At 54.9% G+C, this 13,182-nt stretch overlaps 5 protein-coding genes across 5 annotated transcripts; 3 read left to right on the forward strand and 2 right to left on the reverse strand.

Annotated features, from left to right (window-relative positions):
- Nucleotides 1-256: 256 nt before the first annotated feature.
- Nucleotides 257-847, forward strand: BAUCODRAFT_382689 (uncharacterized protein). Its single transcript, XM_007675797.1, has 2 exons — nt 257-458; nt 518-847. The coding sequence occupies exons 1-2, from the start codon at nt 381-383 to the stop codon at nt 704-706; spliced, it is 267 nt and encodes an 88-aa protein (XP_007673987.1). The 5' UTR covers nt 257-380; the 3' UTR covers nt 707-847.
- Nucleotides 848-987: 140 nt separating this feature from the next.
- Nucleotides 988-1,953, reverse strand: BAUCODRAFT_64818 (uncharacterized protein; the record flags this gene model as incomplete). The annotated part of the gene is made up of 1 exon (XM_007675529.1): nt 988-1,953. One exon carries the CDS (start codon nt 1,951-1,953, stop codon nt 988-990), a length of 966 nt encoding a protein of 321 aa, XP_007673719.1.
- A 367-nt stretch (nt 1,954-2,320) lies between these two features.
- On the reverse strand, nt 2,321-2,779 carry BAUCODRAFT_31145 (uncharacterized protein). The gene has a single exon (XM_007675335.1). The coding sequence runs from the start codon at nt 2,643-2,645 to the stop codon at nt 2,400-2,402; it is 246 nt and encodes an 81-aa protein (XP_007673525.1). The 5' UTR covers nt 2,646-2,779; the 3' UTR covers nt 2,321-2,399.
- Nucleotides 2,780-3,870: 1,091 nt separating this feature from the next.
- BAUCODRAFT_31146 (uncharacterized protein) lies at nt 3,871-4,549 on the forward strand. Its single transcript, XM_007675336.1, has one exon. The coding sequence runs from the start codon at nt 3,934-3,936 to the stop codon at nt 4,426-4,428; it is 495 nt and encodes a 164-aa protein (XP_007673526.1). The 5' UTR covers nt 3,871-3,933; the 3' UTR covers nt 4,429-4,549.
- Nucleotides 4,550-4,952: 403 nt separating this feature from the next.
- Nucleotides 4,953-5,483, forward strand: BAUCODRAFT_31148 (uncharacterized protein). Its single transcript, XM_007675337.1, has 3 exons — nt 4,953-5,022; nt 5,070-5,227; nt 5,282-5,483. The coding sequence occupies exons 1-3, from the start codon at nt 4,972-4,974 to the stop codon at nt 5,349-5,351; spliced, it is 279 nt and encodes a 92-aa protein (XP_007673527.1). The 5' UTR covers nt 4,953-4,971; the 3' UTR covers nt 5,352-5,483.
- The last annotated feature ends 7,699 nt before the right edge of the window (nt 5,484-13,182 follow it).

Raw genomic sequence — 13,182 nt, forward strand, 5'->3', positions numbered from 1 at the left:
AAGCCAGCGATCGATTCGATGATGGCAAAGTCGGGCACGATAGCCGGCCGGAAGGTCAAAACGGGGACGCCGTTTTGCGCAGCACATACTGGCGCAAGGCAGAGACGAGGAGCAAAGCAGAGATGCTAACATACTGTTGGCGTGCTAGGGCGAAGATGCAATGCGCTTGGGGGTACGAAGTTTGGGAGCTGGAGAGCGATTAGGGGAAGCATGACTGAAGTCTGAGGTGTGTAGAGGCATCTCAGAGTTCAGACGGCGTTGCGGGGAAGAACTTCGGCAGGGATGGCACCTCCGAAGCTTGCATGATGTGACAGAATGAAAGACCGCAACCGTGTTTAGAAGTTCGATTCAACATTGAAATTGTCAGCAGCCCACACAGCATGGCGGACGCGAAGCAGCAGATAATGGACCAGGTCCGACAACAGGCCGCCATCAGCAACGCACGCGCACTCATCGAAGTCAGCCATTTCGTCTACAACCAGTCTCGTTGATCCCGTGCTAACGGAGCGATGATCAGAAAGTGAACGAGCATTGCTTCGAACGCTGTGTACCAAAGCCAGGCACCTCCCTCTCCTCAACAGAATCGACTTGCTATACGCACTGCATGGAGAAGTACATGGCTTCGTGGAATATTGTGAGCCGACAATACCTGGCCCAGATACAAAAAGGCGTCAGTGGCGCAGGCGCCGCGATGGGAGGTCTATGAAGCTGTTGGTCTACCTGGTGATTGGGCAAGGTCTTCGGCGCACTTGTGGAAAGTATACAGCTGCATGCATTGCAAGGTGTTAAGGAGCGATACGATACTCACATGTCTGGAGGTATTCCGAAAAGAGGCTATAAGAGGCGACTGTGTAATATCGTGGACATCACTTGGGTGTATCATACTGAATGTCAGGCTCCGCTGAATGCAAGCAGAACGCCGCTCGTATGCCGCCTGTACGCTCAAAATCATCATTGCAGAAACCGCTGCAAATGCGCTCCAAGACTCTACCGCTGGGTTAGAGTTGTAGCTGGCGGACTACCTTTTTGCGGTGGCGGCGTCATTATTGTCCGCTGCCTCTCTGCATACTCCTTCACGATAATACTGCAGCTCACTTCCTGACAAAGCTTCCTCCTCCGAGCCGGTGGAAGCAAGCTCGCAAATTCCAGACCTGACGCTCTTTCCACAGCCTCAACCGGAACTTCAAACTCTTGCAGCGGCTTGTCGTTATGAATGACGGCGTTCGGCAGCACAAACGCAGCGAGCGAGACGTTGCCACCTGTCCTCCCGTCTTCGGCGAAGATGACCTTGTAGAAGTGCGTCGGCACCGCGACATTCGGCGGATGCCCAATAACCTCGTAGCTCACCCTCCATTTGCCGTCTGGATCACGTTTCGGTAGGTAGAGCGGCCCAGTCACTATCCGCACGGATGGGTAGAAGGACGTCAGTCTTCGGCAGAAGTCCTCAAAGTGCGCCCAGTAGTCCCTGTTGAAGCCATCGCCAACTTGTGGACACATGTTGGACAGCGCAAACGTGCTGTCCATAGCCTGCTGACTCCATTTGGCGTCTGCGGCCGGCACCTGGTGCCCTCGGTCATAGCCGCTACGGAAGTAGTCTTTCAGCTTCGCACGGAACTTCTCGGGTATGCTCATATCCTCTTCGAAGATGGAGTGTCTTCGGTCGCCGTTCTGCATGAGTAGCGATGAAGGCGTGATGTGCTCCGCGACCCAATGAGGGTTGCGTTTCGCTCGGTCGAAAGCGGATGTGAGTGAGGCTGCTGAGCGCAGATCATTGACGGGCCCGGGAAAGCCATACTGGAAGACTCCTGAAGGGTCGACTGGAGGGGCAGGAAGACCAGGACCATCTCGACGGGCAGGAAGTGGTGCTGGCACAGGTGCAGCAGGACCCGTCCGTGTGCCCGGCGGTGATACTGTGGTAGTGGTTGTGGTTACTGCTTGAGTCTCGCTTGGCATTTGCTTCTTTGCACCGCCGAAGCCATAGATTGCCGCAGTGGTAGCGGCACCGATGGCAGCCGATGCGCCAGCGACTACTGCGAGGGTGAATTTGGACATGGCAGGCTGCGGCAGTGGTGGCATGCGAAGGGTGATGAGGGCAGGTGGCTGAATTTCACCGTGTTATACTCGCTGCCGCCTGCTCATGCCCAGCATGATCAGTCACCTCGCAAAGTCAGTCCTCTCACTCAACAGCATTACCTGCGAAATGTTGCGAGAGACGCGCCTGCTGACGCGCCAGCCAATCAATCTGGGAACAAGCCGGATGTTGCCGTTGCCTGAACTTTACGTACTACATGTATTGTGACACACCTCCTCACATTCCGCCCATAAAACTTACCTAACTTCGATCGCCACGGCCTCACATTTATTTGCAAACTACTAATGAGTACACGCCATGATCCATTTCAGCGTCGAGGAGCCATTAACGTTATCGATCTATCTTCTTTATAGAGGGTCTCAGGTCCTGCAGCACCGCCGGCCAACTCTAGCAGCTGTAATTCATGGAGACGCAATGGTAGCTCCCAAGAGCTTCCTGCCTGTACGCATGAAGGCGACACGGTCATCTCTGTCCCCGGGACAGCATTCAATCTGGTGACCGCCATAGCATCAACGGCCAACGGCTCAACACGTGCATTAGACACTATGCTCATGCATCAAAGCAGAGCATGCAGAGCAAGGATGGCAAACTAAATGATTGCAGAATTCGTCAACAGTTGCTGTTACGGTCATTCCACCGTCCTCCTCTCAACTTTGTCGCTCCTCCTTGTAACCAATTCTCTTTAGCATCTCCAGGCCGCATATTCACTGTTTCGTCTTCGGTGGTCGTCTCGCATAGGTGCGGTATAAACGCAAGGTTCCTGCATTCACCAATATCCGTATACCGCCCTATACCAGGAGTTGCAGGTGACGCTTCACTAGTGAAGCAGAGTGTTGCCGGCATGGAACGCTTTCCAGTGAACGAGAGGTGTCTCCAACTGCTTATATTCCATATTCTATTCCAGTTCTTGCAGATTTCCTTGCTCTCGAAGAGGTCACGGACATCGAAGCTTGACATCAACGATTTTGACTCATTGAGTCCCGTCGACATCTACTTGAATGACCTCCCCAGATCTTCAAAGACAGGACCTCCAGGACTTTGCTCAGTTCTTTCCTTTCAATCATAGTCAGCCACAATATCGTGAACAGTACATTGGACCACTAAGGGAAGATTTCTGGCAGCAGCTCCCTGAAGCCACTCCCGAGGGCTGGAGGTCCTACAACTCTAATACCGGCACGTACCATCAGGACTGGTACCCAAACGCCATGGACACTCACGTAGTGAAGATCGGCTCCATCTCCCGCTGCGCTTCTGCGGCTCAAAGAAAGCGAGACTTCACCAACGCCAAGCCCGTGAAGGAGACTGTGGATATTCTTATCAGCGGCCAGTTTGTGAAGACCATGCCGCTTCGGCTCCTGACGCGATTCTCCAGATACGCGGCTACGGTATTTCCGAAGCCGGTCGAGCCCGAGCGAAGCTTCAGTGCTGCGGCAAGCAAGAACACCACGACCGGTAGCAAGAAATATGAGAGCGAGGAGTCCATTTCAAGGGCCAATGATGCGGGGAGGAACGTTGATGTCGGCAAGGCCACCACCGACGTCACCGAGATGTCTGTCAACAACGACGGAAGTGACAAGGCGCATCCCAGCAGTGTTAACGGCAACGGACGCAAGGTGCTTGAGCTGGCTATCGACTATGTCCGCATCAACCCAACTGAGGAGGCGGTCAGGTCCTGCATCGACTGGATGTACCTGAACAAAGACATCCACGGCGGTCAGCAACTCGTCGAATTCTACGTACCGAGAGCCAAAGACGTACCGCTCTCCGCACTCGTTGAACTCTTCGCCGCAACTTATGTCTTCGATCTCCGCCCAGCTCCACACCAGCTGCGAAAGGAGATCATGGAGCGCCTTACAGTCGAGATGCCCATTGCCGCCGACGTGCAGCACATCCATGAGCGCATCCCGGCTGACGAGAGTATCCTCAAGCGCATGATCACATCATGCCTCCAGTACAGGGCTAAGAACGCCTACACCACACCGCAGTGGCAGGCAATTTCAGAGTACGTGTACCAAGATGAAATCCTGTGCAAGCACTTCGGCAACATCGAGGAGTCGCGCTACCAGCGCAGGCAAGAGAGGCAGCGTCAACGTGGGCAAGATGCCATGCAGAAGCGGTGGGAGTCACTGGCGAGCCGAAGTCAGATCGCTGGGAGCTCGCCCCACGGCGTTCGCGGCAGAAGCACGGTAAACACTGGCGCTTCCGCTGCGACTGCTAACAGCAACACGGCTTCCGGCAATGCCACGAGTACTACTGTCGACGATAAGACACCCGACAAGACCAGGAATAAGGGCCGTGGTGTGAACGGCAGGTATGTGCCAGGAGCGGAGGATTGAAGGCTGTTGTCCTGCTCGTGGTGAGGCTAGCGGGCTTTATCACGGGAACAGGAGCCGAGCAATGACGTGGTAGTCTCAGGATGATTCCATAGCATTGTAGCGAGCAAGAAGCTTTGAGATTGCGTTTGGATGGCACGAGAGTTATACAGAATCCGGCTAAGGGGTTGCTCACCATGTACTGTAGCCGGAAGTGCATGTTAGCAGCCAGCGGCCAAGCTGGCCGAGTGCCATAATTATCAATCTTCCAACCGAGCTTTCACTCCATTATTATCGTCTCCCTCTTCCGCCTCGCAAGACTCAAACATGGCGCCCAAGAAGGTAGTGTTGACCGATAAAGCACCTCCACCGCTGTATGTTGCAACGGGCTTCGATATGTGTCTGCAAGAAGGCTGACGGAATTGGTCGAAACCTCCAGCAAAGGCATTGTAAGACTCCTAACCTAGCAGACAACATTGTGAATACTGGGCTAATTTCGTGCCTGGTATGTAGTATAACCAAGCAATTGTCGCAAATGGCACCGTCTACTGTTCCGGCTCAGTTGCTATGGATCCGGCGACCGGCAAGATCATTGATGGTGACGTCCAGGCTCACACTGCATGTTGGTCTTAATCACGAATCGCTCAACTACTGACCATGTCCAGCATCAATGCATTAAGAACTTGACGGCGGTGCTTGAGGCGGCTGGCACGAACATTGACAACGTGGTCAAAGTCAACGTCTTTCTTAGCGACATGAAAGACTTTGCAGCCATGAACGAGATCTATGCTCAGTATTGGGGCGAAACTAAGCCATGCCGAACGTAAGATGCCGTACTTCGTGACCCTTTACAATATAGCTACTGACAACGGGGTAGCTGCGTTGCGGCGAAGCAGTTGCCGTTGGGAACGGACGTCGAGATCGAATGCATTGCTGTACTTCCGTGAGCCGCATGTCCACCGCCTCTGGTGAAGGCACAAACAATTGGCTGACACTTTTATAGTGATCACGCGTTGCAGAGCCGTTTATAGTCATGATAGCATTGTCCACCTCTCTATACAGTACAATTCGCAAACGGTGTTCCAATCCGCCAGACGCTATGCAGCTCATGTTCCATGCTATGCACTTATACACCAGTATTGACGCCGGAACTCCACGCTAAACCCGCAATGCTAAGATATCTATTCCTGCCTCAGTGGACGTCGATAGATGCTGCCACTCGAATGCCTCAGTGACCGAGGCGTGCTTGCCTCCACCGTCTTTCCCCCCCGAGGTGCCTCCAACGATGCTCTTTTGAAGACGATATGCTGTTCTTCGTCTTCAAAGCCTGCTGGCTCCAGGCTCAAATCCATCGGCGCATTGGCCCTTGCTGACGTTGGAGACGCCCATTTATCGGACGACCGCGGCGCACTGACAACACGGCGTGGTATCGGACCGTCAGGTGGACTCCTTACTCGCATAAGCGAACGTTGGGGCACAGGAGGATGGCGCTCATTGAAGGCTCGAGACTCAGAATCGGCCGTGCTTGGAGGAGGCGGAGACGTCGGTGTACGAGGCGCCCTTGGCTGCGCTGTAGCGTCCGAACTAGTCCTGTTTCCAGGGTAGAAAGGCCGTATTCTCGGTATTGATGTAACTGTCCGCGGTGAGCTGGTGAGTACGGGCTTCGGCAACTGCGACATAGGCGGGCTTGGTGTCAACACCGGTTGCAGGGTGACTGGTTCGGGCGAACGAGCACCCTCCCTCCCATCTCTCGCAGGCTTCTTGGCTTGCGGACTGCTTTCAACACTGCTGAACCGCTCTGCCTCCAGCTGCACAGACTTCACCTCGAAGTCATCAAGATCCTGCTCGAAGCGCTCCGGCTCTACGCTCAGATCCCCCTCAAGCTTCTCTTTGTCGGTGAGAAGCTCGGCTATCTTGCGATCGTAGTCCTGTGTCAGCGACTGGAAATCTTCCGCATGTCTCAGCGCAATCTGAGACTTTTTTTTGGCAATGCGTCGATTCCACTCCGCGACGAGCCGTTCTTCAGCCGTCCTGAGAGCCTTCGCTTGCTGCACGGGTAAGCTTGTGAGCATAGCAGCCTGCGCGTTAGGCTCGTCATGCTCGATCCCGTATTTGGCAACGAGCTGGCTTCGCTCTCTGGCAAAGTCCGCGACGCCTTTTGACATAGCCTCCTTCTCCATCTTGTCCTTCTCCGCCAGTAGAGAATCAAACTTCGCCTGATACTCGGCGGCCATCTGATCTTTCGCTCGTTGCAGATCACCAACATGTTCCTGAATCTTCTGCGCAAACAAAGCCTCGTTAGCTGTGATGACGTTGCCTAGCTCTGACAGCTCGTCTTTGGCTTGCTGCAGGTACTCTTCGAACGATCTTGCCTTCTGCTCTCGATCTCTTGCGTTCGGAGGCGGACGTGAGTAGTTGATGCTCCTTCTCTTCACGGACTTCAAGGACGGTCCATTGACCCTGCTCACTGTCGTGTCGTCTATGCCGTGTACTGCTTCACCAGCGTCACGGAATGCCGGAGGCGCGCCGTTGCTCAGCCGTGACTTCTCTGTCTCCACAGGAATCGGTAGCTGTCCGCTCGGCGATGGTGGCACAATTGGACTTTGAGGCACCGAAACGCGTGCTTCGGTTTGCACCTCGGCATCGATCCCGTTGTGGATTACCTTCTGCCTTCCAAGTTGCGCCTTCGCCTGCTCGAGCTCTTTAGTGAGGAACTCGTTTTGACGTGCCAGTTCTGACTTCTCGTCAAGCTTCTGCTGCACGAATGCCTGCGCTTCACGTCGCTCTTGCTCGGCCAATGCAAGTCTCTGCTCCAAAGCAGCGCGCTCCGCACCTGTGTCTGGCGGAGCAGCTCTGTCCTCTTCTGGACTTCTTGGCTCGGCTTTCAGTGCGGAAAGGACGGCATTGCTCTCCTCAAGCTGTTTGCCCAGAGATTGCTTCTCTTCACGCAGAGCCTCTAGCTCGCTACGTAAAGTCTCCACGCTGCTCTTTGTGCTCTGCTCCTCATCAAGCCGCTGTCTGCGCATCTCCTCCAGTAAACGTTCGGTCTCTGCGCGGCTGCTGAGTTCAGTGTCGAGCCTCGACTGCAGCGCTGCAAACTCGTTGTTCATAGATTCATGCTTGCTCTGCAAACCAGTTACTCGCCATTCAGCGTCTTGCAGCTGTTGAGTGAGCATTGCAGAATTCTGTTCGCGCTCATCGCTGGCTTTTCTATTCTCCTGCTCTCGCAGCTCCGAGACCCGGTGTAGCTCCGCACGCAGCGTGCTGATATCAGCATTGAGGCTCTCGCGAGCGGTGGTAATCTCGTTATGGTGAGCAGACATCTGTTCGTCAAGCTTTTTCTGAGCGGCCATTTCTGCATTGGCAAGAGCTGGTGCCAGAGAACCTTCATGATCGCGCTTTAGATCTTCGATACGTGCATGCAATGAGTTCTCAGCTGCTTCTCGCACCTGTGCGATCGCGGCCTCATGGCTGTCCTTCACTGCAGCAGTTTCACTCTGTCTAGCGCTCTCCGCCTCTGCCATCGCTTGGTCGAGCAATGCACGGTGTCTGGACTCAGCCTCTGACGCTTGCCGAGCCGCTTCTTGCCGTCCTTGTTCTGCCATCTGCTGTACAGCATCTCCATGTTGCCGCTGCAGCTGCTCCAGCTTCTCTTTTGCAGACGCGTCCGAATTATGGAGCATAGATGACACCGCTGTGGCATGTTCACTTTGTAGCGCATCCATCTGTGACGTCCAGTGAGCGTCCCGGTCGCTCAACGCCTGTCGATGCGCCTTTGTCGCGTCGGACAATTGCAGAGTCAGCGAGTCTTGCAACATCTCAAGCTGCTTTGCCTGCTCCAGCTCGGCAGCTTTGAGCTTCTCCTGCAGTTCTCGATGCAAGACTTCGACGAACGCTTTGTGCTCTTCACGGAGGGATGCTAGAGCACCCTCTCTCTCAGTATGCACGTCACGTAGTGCGTGAGCATGCTGTGTCTGTGTCGCAGTCCGTTCGGCTGCGAAGCCTGCCTCTGCCTCCGCAAAACGTGCGTTCAATGCTTCGGCTTCGGCACGATGAGCCTTCTCAAGCTCCTCTCGCATAGTGTTGAAACGACTTTCGTGATCGTCCTGTGCGTTTCGCAACAGAACCTGACCCTCTTCGCGCGCAGCTACAACCGCTGACTCCTTGGTCACGTGAAGCTCGTCTGCGTGCGCAGCATGAGCATTGCGAAGATCGTCGAGGGATGCCTCGTGCTGAACACTGAGCTCCTGGATCCTCGTCTCTTGCAGCCGCTTCGCTTCCTCTAATTGCGTTTCGTAGCTTGCCCGCTGCCGATTGACGTCAAGCTTGTGGTTGTCTGCAGCCACTTGTGTGCTTGCGTCGTGCTTGCCGGTTAGCTCTTGAAGTGCTTCCGCATGTTGGGTCTTGAGAGCTTGCAAAGCATCTGCATGGTTGACTCTTAGCGTCTCAAGCTGCAATCCATTGGTAGAATGTGCACTTTCAAGCTCTGCGATGATGTCTCGACGCGCTTGCTGCAGAGCCTCCCGTTCCCTCCCGTGCTCCTGGGTTAAGCGCGCCTTCTCATCCTCGTGTTGGCGCTTGAGGCCGACGACTTCGTTGTCGAAGGACTCCTGCTTCGCCATCATCTGGCGGTTATGATCGGCCTGTGCAGCCGCTAACTCTGTCCTCACCGCCTGCAACATTCTTTCGTTTGCCTCGGAGCGAGTCTGATGAACTGCTGTAGCTTCCGTGAGCTCATCTGTATGAGCCTGGCGTACAGCAGCAAGACGAGCCTCACTAGCAGCGTCATGCTCGGCCAACCGGGCCTCGATTGTATTGCGCGCTTTAGTTTCGGTGTCACGCACCGCATTTGCGACAGCGCTTTGCAGGTTAGCTTCATGACTGCTCCTGGCCTCGTCAGTTCTTGCAGACCAACCTTGTTCAAGGCGCTGCACTTCTTGCGTGTGCTCGGCTTTCAGGCGGGTAAGCTCTTCGTCAGAAGCATTTTTCGCCACCTCCCATGCTTGCTGCACCTTTGCGAGATCTGCTCTAGCCGCTGAGACCTGCTCTTCGTGTGTTGCCGAAATTGACCTGACTTGGCCTTCATGCGACTGTAGCGCCTCCTTAAGCTGTTGGCGGACCTTGTCAAGTTCGGCACTCCGCTGGAGAACCGCAGCTTCATGCGCCTCGGTCACCCTCTGCGCTGCCACACTATTCTCTTCTGCCAGCGCCTTCATTGCAGTCGCGTGGTTAGTCTGCGACTCTTCCCGCTGTCTTACAGACTCGGCCAAAGATGCTTGCTCTCTCCGCTGTTGCTCTGCGCGCATATCCGCCAGGGCTACATTATGCTGATTGTTCATCTCGTCAATTTTCGCTGCGTGCTGTTGGCGCATGGTGTACAGGCTATCCTGGAGCTCGCTGACCTGTATTTGATGCTTCTCAACCAAGAGCTGCATGTCGGTACCACTTTGGTCGCGCAAAGCCTCGAGCTCGGCTTCGTATCGATTTTGTCTGTCATCAGAGGCCTGCTTCACCCGCTCAAGCTCCCTAGTGTGACTTTCTGTCATCTCCCTGAGCTCGGCTTCATGGCCGTGCGAAGTAGCTTGGCGCTCAGCATCGTGTCTCGTCTGCAAGCGAGCTGTCTCCTCCACCAGCTGATCTTTCAGCTCCTGCATCCGCTGTTCGTTGTCACGCTTGACGCCGTCTAGAGACTCGGAATGCTGCTTCTTGAGCTGATTCACCAAATCTGTGTGGCCGCGTGTCCTTTCTTCTGCCGCCTCTTGTGCCTCGCGCATTTTTGCATGTGATTGTTTGAGGTGCTGTAAAACCTCATCGTGAGCTTTACTGCTTTCTTTCTCCCGCATTTCCGCGTCTCGAGTAGCCTGTTCGTGCTGCCCTTTGACTTCAGCAAGCTCGGCATCCCGCTGTTGTATGCGGTCCTGTAGTTCTTCAGAGAACCGCTGTACTTCTGCATGCTCGTTGCGCAAGGCCGTAAGCTGACCCATAAGCCCCGTTGCATAGGCATCCTTGGCCGCTACCGTTTGCTGTGCACCTTTTTCGACTTGGTGCAGGCGATCCTGTAGTTGTTCGGAAAGTTGCTGTGCTTCTACATGCTGACTGCGTAGAGCCGAGAGCTGGCCCGTGAGCTCAGTAATATGGGCGTCTCTAGCGGCCAGCGTCTCGTGTGCACCCTTTTCGACCTGTTCTAGACGATCCTGTAAATCTTCAGAAAGCCGCTGTGCTTCTGCATGCTCACTGCGTAAAGCCGTAAGCTGGCCCGTGAGTTCAGTAACATGGGCATCTCTGGCAGCTACTGTCTCCTGTGCGGTCTTTTCGGCGTGGTCAAGGCGTTGCTCCAGCTCTGCGACCGTCGCTTCGAGATCCTTGACCAAGCCTCGATGCGATTCTTCGCCCTTGAGAAGTTGCTCCCGGAGGGCGCGATTCGCCTTGGCCTCTGTGGCCAGGCGTCCTGCAAGGTCTGCTAGTTTAGCCTGCGACTTCTCACGCCAGTCCGTGGCAGCCTGTTTAGCGTCGGCCAGCTCCTTACGAAGCGCCGCATCTTCTCTTTGATGCCGAGTCTCGGCCTTCGCCAACTCGTTCCTTTGTGCATTCCGAGCTTCCTCCAACGCAAGCTCAAGCCTTGACTTTTCAGCCTCGTGCTTGCTCAGCGCCTCGTTCATTGTTGTCAGCTCTGAGACATGCAAGGCTTTCGCCTCTGCCATAATTTGCTTCAGACGGTCGCTCTCAGACCGAGCTTTATCAAATTCCAAGCGCACAGACTCGAGCCGTTGATGCGATGAGGCAAGCTCGGCTTCGTGCTCCGATCGCATGCTCTCGAGACTTTGTAAATGAGCAGTCTTGGCTTCATCTGAGGTTCTCTGCCACAGTGCGCTTGCTGTTCCATGCTCCTCAGTCTTTTCACGGAGTTCTTGAGACTTCCGCTGTAAATCTGCGATAAGCTCGTCGTGGCGTGACTTCGCTTCAGCCAGGTCCTTTGCATGGACTCTCTTCGACTCTTCGAGTGACTTCAAAAAACTATCGCGCTCCTGCTCCGCTTCCTTAGCTCGGCCCTCGACTGCTCGTAGCTCGTTGCGCGTACGCTCTAGCTCGCCTTCAAGGCGTTCACGTAGGCTGCCCAAATCAGCAGAGTATTTTTCCAGCGACGTCGTCAATTTTGTCTTCAACTTCTCAGCTTCGCCCTGATGATCCTCCTTGAGTCTCTTAATATGCTCAGAATGTGCGGCGTCGCTGGTGCCAAGCTGCTCAGCGTGCTGCTCCTCCAGGGTTTGAATTGCGGTCTGGTGTTCCTCATTGAGACTCTTGAGATGACGGTCATGCTCGGAACCTATAATAGCGACCTGCTCAGCGTGCTGCTGCTTCAGCCCTTTGGTTTCGGCCTGGTGGTTCTGTTTGAGTTCTTCCGCGTAGCCATCGTGCTCGGCATGGATCTTGGCAGTGTGCTCAGCGTGCCGTTGCTTCAGCCCTTCAAGTTCGGCCTGGTGTTTGTGGTCGAGTTCTTTCAAGTGATCGGCATGTTCGCCACGGACGATGTCGAGCTGTTGAGCATGTTGCCTCTCTGAACCAGCATGCTCATCACTAAACTTCCGCAGCGCTGCTTCGTGCTCGTTTGCCATCCTCTGCTTCTCATCTCCAGCACTCCGCGCGAGATCGTCTTTCTCCTTAACAAGTGTCTCTGCCCTCGTTCTCTGCTCATCCCGTTCACGGGCCAGAGTATCGCGATGGACCTCGTCAGCGTCTCGACTCGCAGCCAGCTCGCTTACTTCACGCTCGCGTTTCCCAACATCGTGCAACGCCCCTTCAAGCCGTCGTTTAGAGTCATCAAGCTCCGCCGCCAATTTTTCACGCTGACTTGCATGCTCACTTCTCAGATTCGAAGCTGCCGTCTCTGCGTCAATAAGTTGTCCGGCGAGCTCGTCTGTACGGCCTTGCATGCGCTCATGCTCGGCTTGCAAGGTCTCGTGGCTTTCCTGCAACTCGCGATATCGTGTGTCGCCGTATGTGGTCTTAGCTTCATGCTCTGCAATGGTCGTTCGCAGAAGCTCCGCGCTATTGCCGTTTGTCTCCTCAAGAGCCGAGATACGTCCTCTGCTATCGTACAAAGCCGCAGCGATGCTAGCGTTATCATCACGGAGACGTCGAACCTGGTCCTGAGCTTCAGAGGCGGCTGCGTCAGAGGCTTCTTTCACGGCCTTCGCGTGCTCAAGCTGCTGTCTTAGCTGCGCCGACAATGACTCGATTTCAGCGAGCTTGCTTGCGAGTTCGTGCCTCTCATTCCGCTCATTCGTGAGCGATGACTCGGCTTGTTCGCTCCGGGTTCGAAGTTGTCGAATTTCGTCCTGCGCAGCGTCCAGGGACTGTCGAACATCGTTCATCTGCTTATGCAACACATCTAGTTCGACCTGTGCGTCCTTGAAGGCAAGTGTCACCTCGTCCTTCTCTGCCCTAGCTTGCTCCAGCTGTTCGCGCTTGTCGTGGAGCTGGTTCTCCAAGCCTTCCTTTTCACCATCCAACCGGTCAATCCGCTCCTCTGCCGCCTCCAGCCACTCCTCACGCTGCTGCCGCACAAGCTGTAACTCCTCACGAATACTCTCTAGCTCCTCTTCCCGCTCGTCAAGTACATCTTCCACCTCCGACTCCGCCTCCGATTCCGTCTCCGGGTCGACGTCGGAAGCTTGCCGGGAGCTGTGATGTTCATCTCGAATGCGCTTCTTCAGCTGGTCAAGGTCATGAAGAATGCGCGCTTGGGACACTGGATCCTGCGCCTTGCGCCTAAACACT

This window comes from Baudoinia panamericana (genome assembly GCF_000338955.1).
Source record: "Baudoinia panamericana UAMH 10762 unplaced genomic scaffold BAUCOscaffold_3, whole genome shotgun sequence".
NCBI classification, from domain to species: domain Eukaryota; kingdom Fungi; phylum Ascomycota; class Dothideomycetes; order Mycosphaerellales; family Teratosphaeriaceae; genus Baudoinia; species Baudoinia panamericana.